The sequence below is a fragment of the Anguilla rostrata genome, chromosome 12 (genome assembly GCF_018555375.3).
Source record: "Anguilla rostrata isolate EN2019 chromosome 12, ASM1855537v3, whole genome shotgun sequence".
Taxonomy (NCBI): domain Eukaryota; kingdom Metazoa; phylum Chordata; class Actinopteri; order Anguilliformes; family Anguillidae; genus Anguilla; species Anguilla rostrata.
In genome coordinates, this window is record NC_057944.1 from 17,570,404 (window position 1) to 17,584,180 (window position 13,777).

The following is a 13,777-nucleotide window of genomic DNA, read 5'->3' on the forward strand; positions in this document are numbered from 1 at the left end:
TCCAAACAGAGGTATTTTCCTTATTGAGGAAAAAAGGGACATAATGCTACATATTTATATGAATTTCTAAGAATAATAGTTTGCTTTTATGAACCAGCTAATTGCCCATACATTCTCATCTGTTTTGTTTTGTTTTAGTATTTCAAACATGAAACACAGAATCACTTACTGACTGCAAGCTTATCAGTTTTGATTATGTGCTTTCTCAATTAAATACTGCCATTTAGAAAAATACATAAAAATGAAATACTCTGTTAAAAAAATACACATAATTTTGTTAGAATTTGCATGCATGTGTATGTATTCACATGAAGGACCTTCAGATGTCACAGGCAATCATAGAAATTAACCAAATGGTTAAAGAGCTGGCTATAGACTTTTGAAAATATTTAAATAAAGAGACTTTCTTCAAAATAATACAGACAAATGATGTGAATTTTATTGCTTGAACTGGTGTTACAAATGTCACATGAGGTTTATGTCTACCAGAAGATCCTTTTAACACAAGAGACATTTAAATCAGTCCTCTGCTTGTGTGAGGACATTAACATGCACATACACATGCATACTGTCTTCATCCTCTTCCATTGGATCCTGTGAAAGGAATATAGAAATGTAGCATACAATCTGTAGCAGTTACAGTTCTATACACACTGAAAAGAGTCTGAAGTGCAGTGGTACTGACCACAATAACTGTCACGTACAGTTTTGAGTTCCTGTACCTTATAGAAGGTTGTCCAGTCTCAGAAGACACATTGGTAAAAACATTATTCGTCAGACCTGTCAAAATATGTGTCTTATTAGAAAAGCATGATATGGTGATTAAACCTGCATGTTATGTAACACTGAATTGTATCATTCTTTAATCAAGTATGCATATTTTTCTGGGGTGGATAGATCAGAATGGTAACACTCTTACCTAGGAAAAGACAATGTAGACGACCACCGCACACCCCACAATCCAGCCCAACATCAGCAGAACTGGGACTATCAGGCGGGAAGCGTCCAACTGTCCTGCAGCTGCGGAGAGCACACAGCTGATCACAGACCTACGCCAGCGCGAACACAGACTGTACCATACTCGCACCTGAGCACAGACAAATAAGCACCGACAGCATGGGTACACATACACCTGAACACGAAACACCCCTGAGATGCACATTTAAACTTACAAATACTTGGGACACACCTTAACACCCCCAGACCAGTGCAGACACCCTTGAATGCACATACCATAACACGCATGGAACTGTCCATATAAATACCAGCATACAGACAGACGTCATGAACATGCCTGCAACTTCACATGCAACCGACAGTTTAGCTGTCTTGTTCAGTGACAGAAGGAGTGTACACACTGACTGGCACAGGTAAGTCCTCTCTGTATCGCCATTGTTGAGGTTTGAGGAGTCAGTGCAAGTCCAGTAGATCCCAGATATAAACAGTGTTGTTATCCTTCAATCAGCAGAGGTGAGAGATTGTCTTTGATGGATCTCTCAAATAAGGTTAACAACAACAGCTTCTAGCATCTAGCATGCACACATGCTCACACACATATCAATGCATATACATAAATACACTTGTTGGCACACATCAGCATATGTTTAAACATGAACTCAGATTCTTACAAACATAACAGTACATTTATGAAAGCATGCACATACACTTAAAGTCAAACCTAAAATGAGGCTCACAAACTCATGCATGAATGCACATGTAGATACATTTATACACTGATTGTAACACACAAACAGATGCTCAGACACACATCAATATACCCATACAACATGTAACAATGAACACATCAATGGTGTACACATCAGTACTGGTAAAAACTGTATAATGGCTTTACTAAGCATGTTTTCTGTAAAGATAGGTTATCTGTCCAGTGGTTCTTTCGTTTAAATACAAATTGTTATATAACACTTTGTATTTTTTGTATTCCTGAAAGTTACACTGATGTCCTCCGCTTCTGTATGATACGCTGGATAAGAGTGTGCGCCAAGTGTCTGTAATGCATTGTAATGTAATGTCATAATGGAAGTTACAGACTATATAGTTACAGACTACTCAGCCATGGTAGAAATAAGTCTACGGTTCAGAGCTTTTGGAGTCACAGAACAGTAGAGATTTAAGAATCCGCTTCCTGCTCTTTTGGTGGCTTAGAATCTCCGATATCCCAATGATATCAAATGAAATATACTGTATAGTATGTGGGCAAGTGGATCTATGTCATTGGATTGGAAGAACAATATGTCACCTCCAGTCTCTAGAAAGGTGCATATGTTGAGAACTTTTTGGTAGACATTGCTGGTGATGGAAAAACATTTTTTCAGTCTAGTGTCAGACAGGTATGCCATGTCTTTAACTCTAACTGTGGCTCAAAATCACCCTCTGTATTTCTGCCAAAGAGAACAATCACTGGTTTCTGTCTTACCTTTCTGTCCCATGACTCCTCTTCCCTCAGAGTGATCTTCAGATACAGGTCAGAGTGCCCCAAAGAACCCTCCAGGCAGGCACCGCCGTTAATAGAGGTGTACCAGAATGCGACCAATCCTCTGCTGTCCCAAAATGGATCCTCACACCCCGGTGTGCTGTTGTACACACGTACGCACTGAGACCTGTCCCATTGGTGCCTGGAGTTGTGTGAGGCCAGCTGTAAAAAGCTCTAGCCCCCCCCCCCCCCCACCACCCCACCCCCCATCAAACAGCTGTTCTGAAGCATTTACTGATCAAAGTATGGAGAACCATAGTCTGCAATGCATTAAAAGATAACCTTCTTATCTGGCAACATGGTGGTGTGGTTTGTGGTACGAACCATTTCCATTCCAACATTAGCAGTGCCCTTTCTGGTCTGGAATGCTAAACAATGACAAAGAATGTTGCCTGTCACCAGGAGGCATTATAAATGGTTGTGGCCTGAAACTTGGACATTGGAGTGGAAAAATTCTCTGCACTGTTCTGGTCCCAGATATGAATCAACTGATCCAATAAGACTGGTCTGCATGTCACTGAGCAACATAAACTGCAGATCTGCAAACAGGGGAGGTAGAGAAATGACCTTTTTGGTAATTATCCTCAACTTGTTTAATTAGTAGCCGACTGCTTTTAAACGTAATTGCATCTAATGTGTTTGCACTGTTTCTGTGACCTAAACAGGACATCATTTTCATTATATTGGGGGATTTTAAAAAAAATGACATTAATTATATAAATTACATAAAAGGGGCTTAGGTAAGGCTGTGGTCAAATAAAAATTATTTCATATGATTATATTTCTACAAATGGCACATTAGCCACATTTAAGATAAATGTTATCTGTTAATAATGGGTGGTACACCGTAACATTTCCAGTGTTAATTCAACTCTAACAAAGTCCATACACTGTATGAGTCCAATCGGGACTGTGTGTAGTTGAGCCAACACTGAGTATTTGACCGTGTACTAAATTTTACTAGTATCGCAAAAACAGAAACGCAGGTTCAGGACCATTATCAGGTTAATGGCATGTTCTGTGCTGTCAGTATTTATGCAGATACTGTCCCAATGGATCCCAGAGTCCTGTTTATTTTGCCCACTCCTCTCTATATTTGTTACACAAAAGAGATGAACAACAATTAGCGCAGCGTGTCTTTGCTGTGGTTTCAACTGGACAGTGCCATTGTGCAGTGTTGATTGGTCAGTGCCATTGTGCAGTTTTGATTGGTCAGTGCCTTTGCATTGGTGAAAGAGCCATGTGGGTTTCACAGTGTTGATGTGGCAGTGTTGTTGTCACAGTGTTGATGAAACTATACAACTGTCTCAGTGGTGTCATTACATCAGTTGCCCATGCCTGCTGTCATATGCCATTCAGTGAAGGGCAGCCAGAAACTGGACTCCTGTGTCATTCCTGTGTTCCAGAGAAAGACAGACACACAGACCACAGATCCACCTTGTCCCTACTAATTATATACTTCCCAGAACCGACAGAAATAGTCTGTGACACAGGAGAGTGGTCCGGGGGAGATTTAGGGTATTTGGAGAACAGTGTGTGCGTGTAAGGCTCCATGCTCGTCTGTATAATGTGTTTCCGTGTGCATATGTTTAGCGTGTAATGGTGTGTCGTTTATTGATGTATGTCCCTGAGTACATGTGCCTCTCAATGTGTACGTGTGTCTCTGTGTGTGTTTGACTCAGTGGATAAGGATGTACAAGCATTATGTCTGAGTGTGTAAGGGTGTCTGTAGGTGTCAGTGTATAAGGATGTGTGTGCAAGTCTCAGTGTGTACAGGTGTTTGTGTTTGTGTCTGACAGTATATGTCTCAGCCTGTCAGGGTGTGTGTGTTTGTGAAAGTCTCAGAATGAAAGGATATGTGTACATGTAAGAGTGTATGTATGTCCCAGGTGGGACAGGGCTCAGCTGGAAGGGGTCCAGGGCCCATTCTCAACATTCGTCTAGAACCAGTCCCTCCAGATGGGTCTCTCTATCCCCCCTCCATTGAGTAGCCATGTGGGAGCTGCACCGCTGCCTGCAATCTGCCCACTGTACTCACGCTAAGAGTGATGGTGTATCATGGGATACACACTCACGCACACACACACTAAACACATATACAAACACACATACATAAACACGCACACGCACACACAAACAAACACACACACATATGCAGACACGTCTTGCCTTCAGGTATACACCTTTACATCAAAACACCAATTTTATTGAGAGCCCCTATTGTTGCACGTGTTAATTAAGCCATTTAAGTTCAACTCAAGTGTATAGTTAACATGCCTTTAACACTCTTTGTCCTGAGTTTGTTTGTTTTTATCACATCACACTTCCAGTAACTGGACTGCACCATGCTGTTTGTGACTCTAACACAGTGGAGTGGAGAGGTGAGAGGTCTGCTGTGGAAAAACGTGTTGAAGACAAACAGCACTCAGAGCACATTAGAGAGGGAGTGTCAGTACCAGACTCCAGGGTCTTCTGAAATAATTACCTCCAGATAAAAAAACAAGGTGGTTTAATTCTTTCCCATTGGGCTGAGGCCCCAACCATTCACTGGGCTCCACCAGGGTTTACAATTATGACACTCACAATTATCACATTACACATTTTTTTATTTTTGTTTTTGTTTTTTTCTACAGTAGGGAAGACTGATCCCTACTTAAGGAAGCCTCCCTCCTTTTCAGTGGGAGAACTCAGACCCTCATCTCTCTGTTCCTCCTCCCTCTCCTGCAAGAGATGGGTGTTTACACCTGGTTATGGCTGTGGGTGTTGATGGATGTTGGAGTAATATCTGAGTCCACCTGTAGGCTTCAGGAGACGCTGAACTCTCAGAGTGTGTACAAGGAGGGTGACGTGATCATTGGAGCAGTGTTCCCTATTCATTTACAGCCGCCTGAGCCAAACCTGGACTTCACACAACGAGCAGCACCTTTTCGGTGTCAGAGGTGAGTGCATGAGTCTTTACCTGTGAATATCTTCCAGTGTCTATGTGTGAATACCCATCTCGTTCTGTTAATATCTGTTTGTATATACCTGAGCATACCTTATTTAAAAACAGTGTATGTGTGCATGTGTGTGTGCTTCTGCATGTGTGAGAAATACATTCACAGACCATCAACCTGAATGTATTTGTGAATATATACCAGCGTCTATCCATCAGTGAAAATCAATCTCTAGCTTTCTAGTACTGTCAAGTCTTTCAGATTTCTCTCTCTCTCTCTTGCTCAGTTTTTATTTGCGTGGATACCGTTGGCTGCAGACCGCGATCTTTGCAGTGGAGGAGATAAACAGAAACCCCCAGCTGCTGCCCAATCTCACCCTGGGGTATGCCCTGGCTGACACTTGTCTTGCAGAGACAACAACATTAGGCGCTGCACTGGGGCTGGTAACCGGGAAGGACCCTGTCGTTACGAGCTCCAGGTGCGGCCGCACTCCCGAGGTGCCTGTCATCGTTGGTGATGCCCGCTCTTCAGGATCTATCGTGATCGCTCGCACACTGGGAGTCTTCAACATCCCCATGGTGCGCAATGGAACAGCACAGAAGCACATTAGTTATCATTAAGGAAAATCTTTATGATTCCAATTTTTCCTAATGCCCAAATGTGTTCAGAGGGAGTGGTTAAGAATAGAAACATTTTCAAATATACCTCTCCTCAGGTTTTTTAATTGATGTTGTATGATCCTGTGTTATTTTTATGTTTGATGTTTTATGGATATGAACTGGACATGTCATACGCTGCATTAAGCTGACGTGCTGATGTGTGATCTGTGTGCTACCCAGGTTAGCTACTCTGCAACATGTGCTTGCCTTGGAGACCGTCAAAAGTACCCCACCTTCTTCCGCACTGTGCCCAGCGATGCCTTTCAGGCCAGGGCCATGGCACACATGCTGCGCCTCTTTGGCTGGACCTGGGTGGGGGTGGTCATGGGGGACGAGGACTACGGCAAGTCTGGGATCCAACATCTGCTGGAGGAGCTGCAGAACTCTGAGGTGTGTGTGGCCTTTTCTGAGGTCATCCCCAAGGTCAACTTGGAGAAGAGTATCCCACGCATTGTGGAGACACTCAGGCATTCCACAGCCAAAGTCATCATCACTTTTGCCATTTCCACAGACATGTATGTCCTTCTTATGGAGGTGGTGAGCCAAAACATCACTGACAAGCAATGGATTGCCTCAGAGTCCTGGATTACCTCCAGTATCAACTCCTCTCCAAAAATCCTTCCCTTCCTGCGTGGTACAATTGGATTTGCCTTGCGCAAGGGATACATCCAGGGTCTCAGGTCTTTTCTCACTGGGTTTCAGCCCAAAGATAGGCCCTCTGACCCCTTTGTGCAGGAATTCTGGGAGGCAATGCTCGGATGCTCTTTCAGGAATGACTCCAGCCTCCAGTCTGCCAGGCCCCAGTGCACAGGGTCTGAGAACTTGGACAATGTTGAGAACATTTATACTAATGTCTATGAACCAAGACTCACTTACAGTGTGTACAAGGCTGTGTATGCCATTGCACATGCCATTCACAACATGCTGTCCTGCCAACCAGGAGATGGCCCCTTTGAAAATGGGGGGTGTCCAGATGTCACCAACCTCCAGCCCTGGCAGGTAAGAGTAAGGACAGAAACATACAGTATCAGAATCCAATAACAAATTGGGCAAAACTATAAAATAATGTCTATGAATATGTAATGAATAAGCGATTTGTTAAAAGCATAAGTACTGTATGTAAATAATTTGTTAAAATAAAAATAGAAATAAATTAAATTATTAACATTCATTCAAATATTTATAAGCATTTGCAAATCATTTCATAGATGCTTTATGAAGAATTTATTGAGAGCCTATATATATACCAAATATTTTGGTAAGTGGTATACACAAAAATAATAATCTATGAATAACATGCATGTTGCAATTTGTTGACATTTTTTTCAGTTTGACATAAGCTTCGCTGCTGCTGAAATGGAAATGGCTTAGTTACCATTTTTAAATGTTAAAACAATAAAACTCTTTTTGCTCTTTTTACTAAATTGACATATCACTCAACTGTTCTAATCATAAAATCTGCAATGAAACTCTTTATCATCGTGTGGGTGTGTGACATGGTTATTAATATACCTTATAGTATATGCTCTTCTGGAAGTGATGTTTGTTTTTCATGGTGTCTCATTGATAATTAATGAAATTTTTCCAATACCTTAACTGATGTTGTATAATACATTCATTCAACACCAATGACAAATAATTACAAACAGTACTTATGCTATTAAAATGTCTATTGTTGACTATCTTTTAATAGACATTGTTAGTGACGTATTTAAATTATTTTGTAATAGCCTTTAGACCTGAAATACTGAACAAATGATTTTTCATGTACTTAGTTATAACATAATTCTAACATTAAACACTGATATTTGTGTTTGTAGTGTTTTGTTTTCTCGTCCCAGATTTGATTGTTCAGTACTACAGTGTGTTCAGTACTTATTGTTTAAGTTTCATTGTATAGTATGCAGCTTTAATATTTCAGTGTAAAGTGCCAAGAATTCACTTCAAATTAAAGTTTTCATTTTTCATCATCCTGTGTTTAATTTTGTTGAACATTGTTGAAAATACTGATCTTGCCTTTCCTCCAAGATTCTCCACTACCTCCGCACCAACAACTTTACCACACCTGTGGGGGAGGCTACACACTTTGACAAGAATGGTGAGCCACCAGCCGCTTATGACATCATTAACTGGCAAGTGGGGGCACAGGGAACGGTGAAGTTTGTCAGGGTGGGACAGTTTGATTCTGTGGATGGATCTCACAGCAAGTTTAACATCAATGTGACAAGAGTCGTCTGGGGCGGTGGCCAGAATGAGGTAAAGCGGACCGTGAATTCAGCATGCCATAAATTTAGCCAGGGTGCCTTCTGTGTCATTTTTAGACTGGCGTACTCATCATCACATGTTCTAAATCGGTGTTATTTATAGTTATTTATACTCAGATTCTTAGCATTTCTCCCTCTGTAAAGCCCACAGAGCTATGCTAACGAGTGCCGTATATGGCCCACTGGCTGATGAAACCCTGGCTGCATTGTCTGAGGCAGTTCTGAGGGCCAACCTTGAGCTGCTCTTCCCAGTGTAAAGGCCAGCTCGTTCATTACCCTTCTGGGACTCTAAGTCGAGGCTATCAGCAGCACTGCATGATGCAAACAGACCCACTGGGAGGGGAGCATTCTGGGAAAGTTTGATTTTGCATTTTTCAAAAAACTTGACCAAATAAATCGCACACATCTCTCCAGACTGGTTGTACAATCCCTCAGCTGGCAGCTAGTACAAGATAATAACACCAGCACTGTCCAGAAATAACAAAATCAGCAGCAAAGAACAGTCTCCTGTTAGACAGACTAATAGCTTTGTGCTGAAGTGTTCCCAATACACACTGTGGCATGGTGACAAACTGCTGGTCAAGTGCTGTTGTGTGTGTCTGTGTGCACGTGTGTGTGGGCATGTATTACTGTCATTGTGAGAACCAAATGTCCCCACAAGGATAGAAAGATGAGGAAAATTATGCAAGGTGGGGACCTTTTGCTGGTCCCCACAAGTTCTAGAGGCTGTTTTAGGGTTAGGACTTAGGGTTAGGGTTAGGGTTACAATTAGGTTAAGGTTAGGGTTAAGGTTAGGCATGTAGTGGTTGGGGTTAGGGTTAGGGTTAGAGGTTATGGAATGAATGTAAGTCAAGCAATATGAACATGTGTGTGTGTGTGTGTGTGTTTATATGTTGTGGCACAATATTGCTATTACAAAAGATTGTAACATTACAAGATGTTATGAAAGATGCTATTGAACCAATTCTGTGAATTTTCGTTGCAGTGGTGAGATGTTACCTAGAAATAGTGCATGTGTGTGACATTGAGTGCAAAACATTTTTAGCACATGTAATACCAAGCATGGGAAGCGTCAAGAGGTCATTTTGTGCATGCAAGAATAGAGTATGTTAGAATGTCCTGTGATGGTATAAGATGCTTTTGAGTGATGCATGGAGTTAGAGCGATGCTCTGTATGTTGTCTTGGATGCATACAGGTGCCTGTGTCCGTCTGCAGCATGCCCTGTCCCCCAGGCACTCGGAAGGCTGTGCAGAAAGGAAAGCCCATCTGCTGCTTTGACTGCTTACCATGTGCAGAAGGGGAGATCAGCAACACCACTGGTACTATTAACCATTCCCTCTTTTAACCATGATGATGAGCAAGCACCATCATTTTCAACACCTGCACAAAGCAAAGATACCAAGAAACGTTATGGTCTCAACAAATGGTCACGCTGCTATTTTTACTTAGCAATGACAACTTTCAGACAGACCTGCTTATAGTCTGTTTGTTACATATTGGGTGAGCAGGAAGACCAGTATATCACACAGGCTGTCCCATGCCCATGAATACATATATTTCTGACAGGTAGGCAGGGGTGCACAGAAACTCTGTCTGTCAGCCAGAACTGGGTATCTGTGTGTCTTGCTGTTATTAGGTACAGATCAAAAATGCATTAAAAGCATGTTTCATTGTGCACAACAAATTACTGTTGCTTTATTTTCTGTTCAATTCTCACTGTTTTGGGGAATGGCTGGAGCAAAAATCTTCTATCTTTTATTTTTTCATTTCTAATGCCTCTCAATATGTATGATTGTAAATGTCCTTGTGAATTGTGTTGGTCTTAACGTAGATGCTTGTTTGCATCATTTTGAAGGCTCAACAGAGTGCCAGAAGTGCCCAGATAGATTCTGGTCGAATGCTGCTCGAACAACCTGCATTCCAAAAGAGGTGGAGTTCCTGTCCTTCCAGGAGACCATGGGGATCATTCTTGCTGCTCTTTCAGTCTCTGGGGTGGTCCTCACAACCACTGTCCTTGCCGCCTTCTTTTTCCACCGGGACACGCCCCTCGTTAGGGCAAACAATGCAGAGTTGAGCTTCATGCTGCTGCTGTCACTCTCTCTCTGCTTCCTGTGTGCACTGGCCTTCATCGGTCGCCCCACCCCCTGGTCCTGTATGTTGCGCCACACGCTGTTTGGGATCAGTTTTGTGCTCTGCATTTCCTGTGTCCTCAGCAGGACAGTGGTGGTGCTGGTGGCCTTCCGTGCCTCAGTCCCTGGCAGCAACATCATGCGGTACTTTGGCCCGGTGCAGCAGAGACTGGCCATCTCCCTCTGCACCTCTGTCCAGGTGCTCATCTGTGTGCTGTGGCTGGTTCTCTCACCGCCCATCCCATCTGAAGTACAGGGACGGAGTCCCAGGATCATCCTGAAGTGTGATGTGGGCTCAGGGGCTGGATTTGCCTGTGTCCTGGGCTACATTGGCCTGCTGGCAGCCATCTGCTTCCTGCTGGCCTTTTTAGCCAGGAAGCTCCCAGACAACTTCAACGAGGCCAAGTTCATCACCTTCAGCATGCTCATCTTCTGCGCTGTCTGGATCACCTTTGTCCCTGCCTATGTCAGCTCTCCTGGGAAATACACAGTCGCTGTGGAGATATTTGCAATCCTGGCCTCAGGCTATGGACTACTGCTCTGTATCTTTGCTCCCAAGTGTTATATAATCCTACTGAGACCAGACAAGAACACCAAGAAGAAGATAATGGCCAAATAAAAGTAATAGTCCTTACATTGCATTAATGTGTGAGAAATATTCAGGTGATGGCTAGAGAAAATATTTATCTGCTTCTGTTTAGATGTCGGGTCACTGGACCGCCTAACTTCCAGAGCTGAAGCTGAAAGGCATTTTAATGCCGTGTATTAATGCAATAATTTAAGTTTAAGAGATTAGAATAAGTTTTATCATCCTATGTATCTTCCTTGATCTAGTCCTTCCCAACACACAATTGCCTTGTAACCAAAAATATGAAATTGCTAAATCATAAACAATTCAGTTATTATAACATGAAAATAATGGAAAATATTGAATAATAAATCTCTGAAAAAATTATTCATTATAACAGAAACTGAACTGATAAAATAAAGCATCTTTCTCAAGCAAAATATCAATTCTTTTTTTTTTTTTTTTTTACCATAAAGCATCTCACATTTCTGTTCCTTGTCATTCTATCATCACAGAATAGAAGCAGGAGAGGGCAAACTTTGTTTGCTCAGTGTGGGAACCCCTCTCATCTGAGCAGCATTGTGATTCCACCCCACACATGTAAATTCAGTCACCATCAGGACACAACACACCGCATTGTCCCTCTCTGAGGTTCACATTTCAATTTCTCAATGAACATTTATCAGATAGAGTTTCCACTCTGCAGGCTGCAGACAGAAGTGTGAGTTATCAGAAGCCCTGGGCTTTGTCCAGTGGCCTTGTGGGTCTTCATCATGGTATCAGCCCTGGAGGGGAAACAATCGCTCCACTGAATGTCTCTGAAATACCCCATTGTGAGCAAAGCAGCCCAGTCTAGTCAAACTGCCAAGATTGAGAAGTTCCACACCTCTTCCCTGGCCCTTCAGAGACAGGAGAGGACAAGAGGAGATATAAAGTGGAAGAAGAAGAAGAGGAGGGGGAAAGAAAGGACAAAAGGGAGAGAGGAATTATGCACTTCCATCTTTGAAATTTTGCACCAGTGTTTAAAAAGTTGGTTGCTCTGCATAAGACTGTCTTTTAAATGCCGGGATGTGTGTGCATGTGTGTGTGTGTGTGTGCATGTCAGACCTCGGTCAAATACGTATTTGTTTTGGATTCAAATACTTTTCTACACTTTACTGATCGTGTCTGGTGTATTGTAACCAATGACAAATTCTCAAATAGTGGAAATCCTGCCTTCTGGTCATATTGGCAGGCTCAATTACACCAGGCAAGATCAACTGAGCACAGAAAAGTATTTGAATCCAAAACAAAAATGTATTTGACCCAGGTCTGGTACATGTGTGTGTTTGTGTGTGCCAATGGCTGTGCAACAACAAAACATATTTGTCGCGTTTTTCAAACATCTGTAGGAAATGATTTTCCACTGACAGGAAGAGGGCACGCTCCTCCCTGGCGTGGGCTGTGATTTTTATTTGAGGGATGACTGATGTTTGGGCAGAACATACGCCTTGAGTTAAGTGAAGCAGATCTTCATAATATGTGTGTCTGGTGGAACTACTGAATGACAATAATAATACAAATGAAGACTGACAGCCTAAGAGAAACTGCTCTGTCCCGAGCTACAGAACCACATAAACCACAAATATCAAGATTTGACCATGCTTTGCAATGGCAATCAGCCATTCTGAGATCTAACGGAAAAACAAATAAAACATCAGTTTTATCTGTGCTGTCTGATTGTTCTGCCTTCCAACATGCACGTCAGTGATTGCCAACACTCTTGTGAACAGATCACATGCTTTCATTAGTCACATCTGGCCAGAATTTGCATATGGTGATAAGAACAGGAAACACTCAAAACCGCAGGCGAGTAAACAATGTATTAATAGCTTAATGGAGTACAACTGTGAACCAGGCCTTGTTTTCCTTTTTTTTGCCCTGATGGCTTCCTCTGCAGAACACTTAGAACTCAGAGGGCAATGAAAATGAACTGGTTTACTGCCCCCCATTCAGTGAGAATTCATGAGCTACACCCCCTGAGGCTATGTACAGTTTAACAGCCATTACTCTGGTACATTAGAGGCACGGGTGCAAATAGATTGTTGCCTTTCCTACTCTTTAAATCAAACCAGCCTGCATGTCACCACTGCAACTTCATTACTGTGCCGCATGTGTTCAGATGTGCCACATCATCAGCTCTGGAAATGAATTTGTGTCTGGCATCATTCTGTGAAGGGTGAATGTATGGCATCATTTTAGGGAGTAAATACATTAAACCATTCTCCTGGGAATAGCCTGATGCGATGAGGGACAATGCCTTCCACACAGTAAGCAGGGCTAGTGCAGTATTGCATTCTGGGAGTTCTGTGGGATGGTATAGTGCAGTGGGGGGACATCCGTAACTTCATCTCGTGGGTGCATGCTGCTCCCAAATCTTTTTAATGGTGTGGGTACAGCATTCCAAAGGGACGTCTCTCTCCCCGCATTAGCTCAGAGGAGGCATAAATTGGAAATCTTTCCCTCCATACAATGCTTCCCAGAGACATAGGACAGAGTTAAAACTATTCCTGACTTCCCTACCTCCTCTGCATTGGAAAATACCTATAAACTGAACTTCGGGGGGGTACATGAAACCCTGACTTTCACATTCCTGAATGAGCAATCCAGGAAATATTTTCCCCATAACTTTCACTTCCTCCCTGCGTTCTGCCTTGTCCCCCCAGCTGCTCCGTACCCCCTTTTCA

The 13,777-nt window shown here is 42.5% G+C and overlaps 2 protein-coding genes across 2 annotated transcripts; one reads left to right on the plus strand and one right to left on the minus strand.

The window, feature by feature from the left end:
- Positions 1 to 417: 417 nt before the first annotated feature.
- On the minus strand, positions 418 to 2,605 carry LOC135236246 (sarcoplasmic/endoplasmic reticulum calcium ATPase regulator DWORF-like). The gene is made up of 4 exons (XM_064302505.1): positions 2,438 to 2,605; positions 920 to 1,020; positions 723 to 780; positions 418 to 594 (listed from the first exon to the last, which is right to left on the minus strand). Exons 1-2 carry the CDS (start codon positions 2,448 to 2,450, stop codon positions 920 to 922), a joined length of 114 nt encoding a protein of 37 aa, XP_064158575.1. The 5' UTR covers positions 2,451 to 2,605; the 3' UTR covers positions 418 to 594; positions 723 to 780.
- Positions 2,606 to 2,781: 176 nt separating this feature from the next.
- Positions 2,782 to 11,124, plus strand: LOC135236247 (extracellular calcium-sensing receptor-like). Its single transcript, XM_064302506.1, has 6 exons — positions 2,782 to 5,433; positions 5,717 to 6,008; positions 6,270 to 7,088; positions 8,118 to 8,345; positions 9,550 to 9,673; positions 10,210 to 11,124. The coding sequence occupies exons 1-6, from the start codon at positions 5,225 to 5,227 to the stop codon at positions 11,100 to 11,102; spliced, it is 2,565 nt and encodes an 854-aa protein (XP_064158576.1). The 5' UTR covers positions 2,782 to 5,224; the 3' UTR covers positions 11,103 to 11,124.
- The last annotated feature ends 2,653 nt before the right edge of the window (positions 11,125 to 13,777 follow it).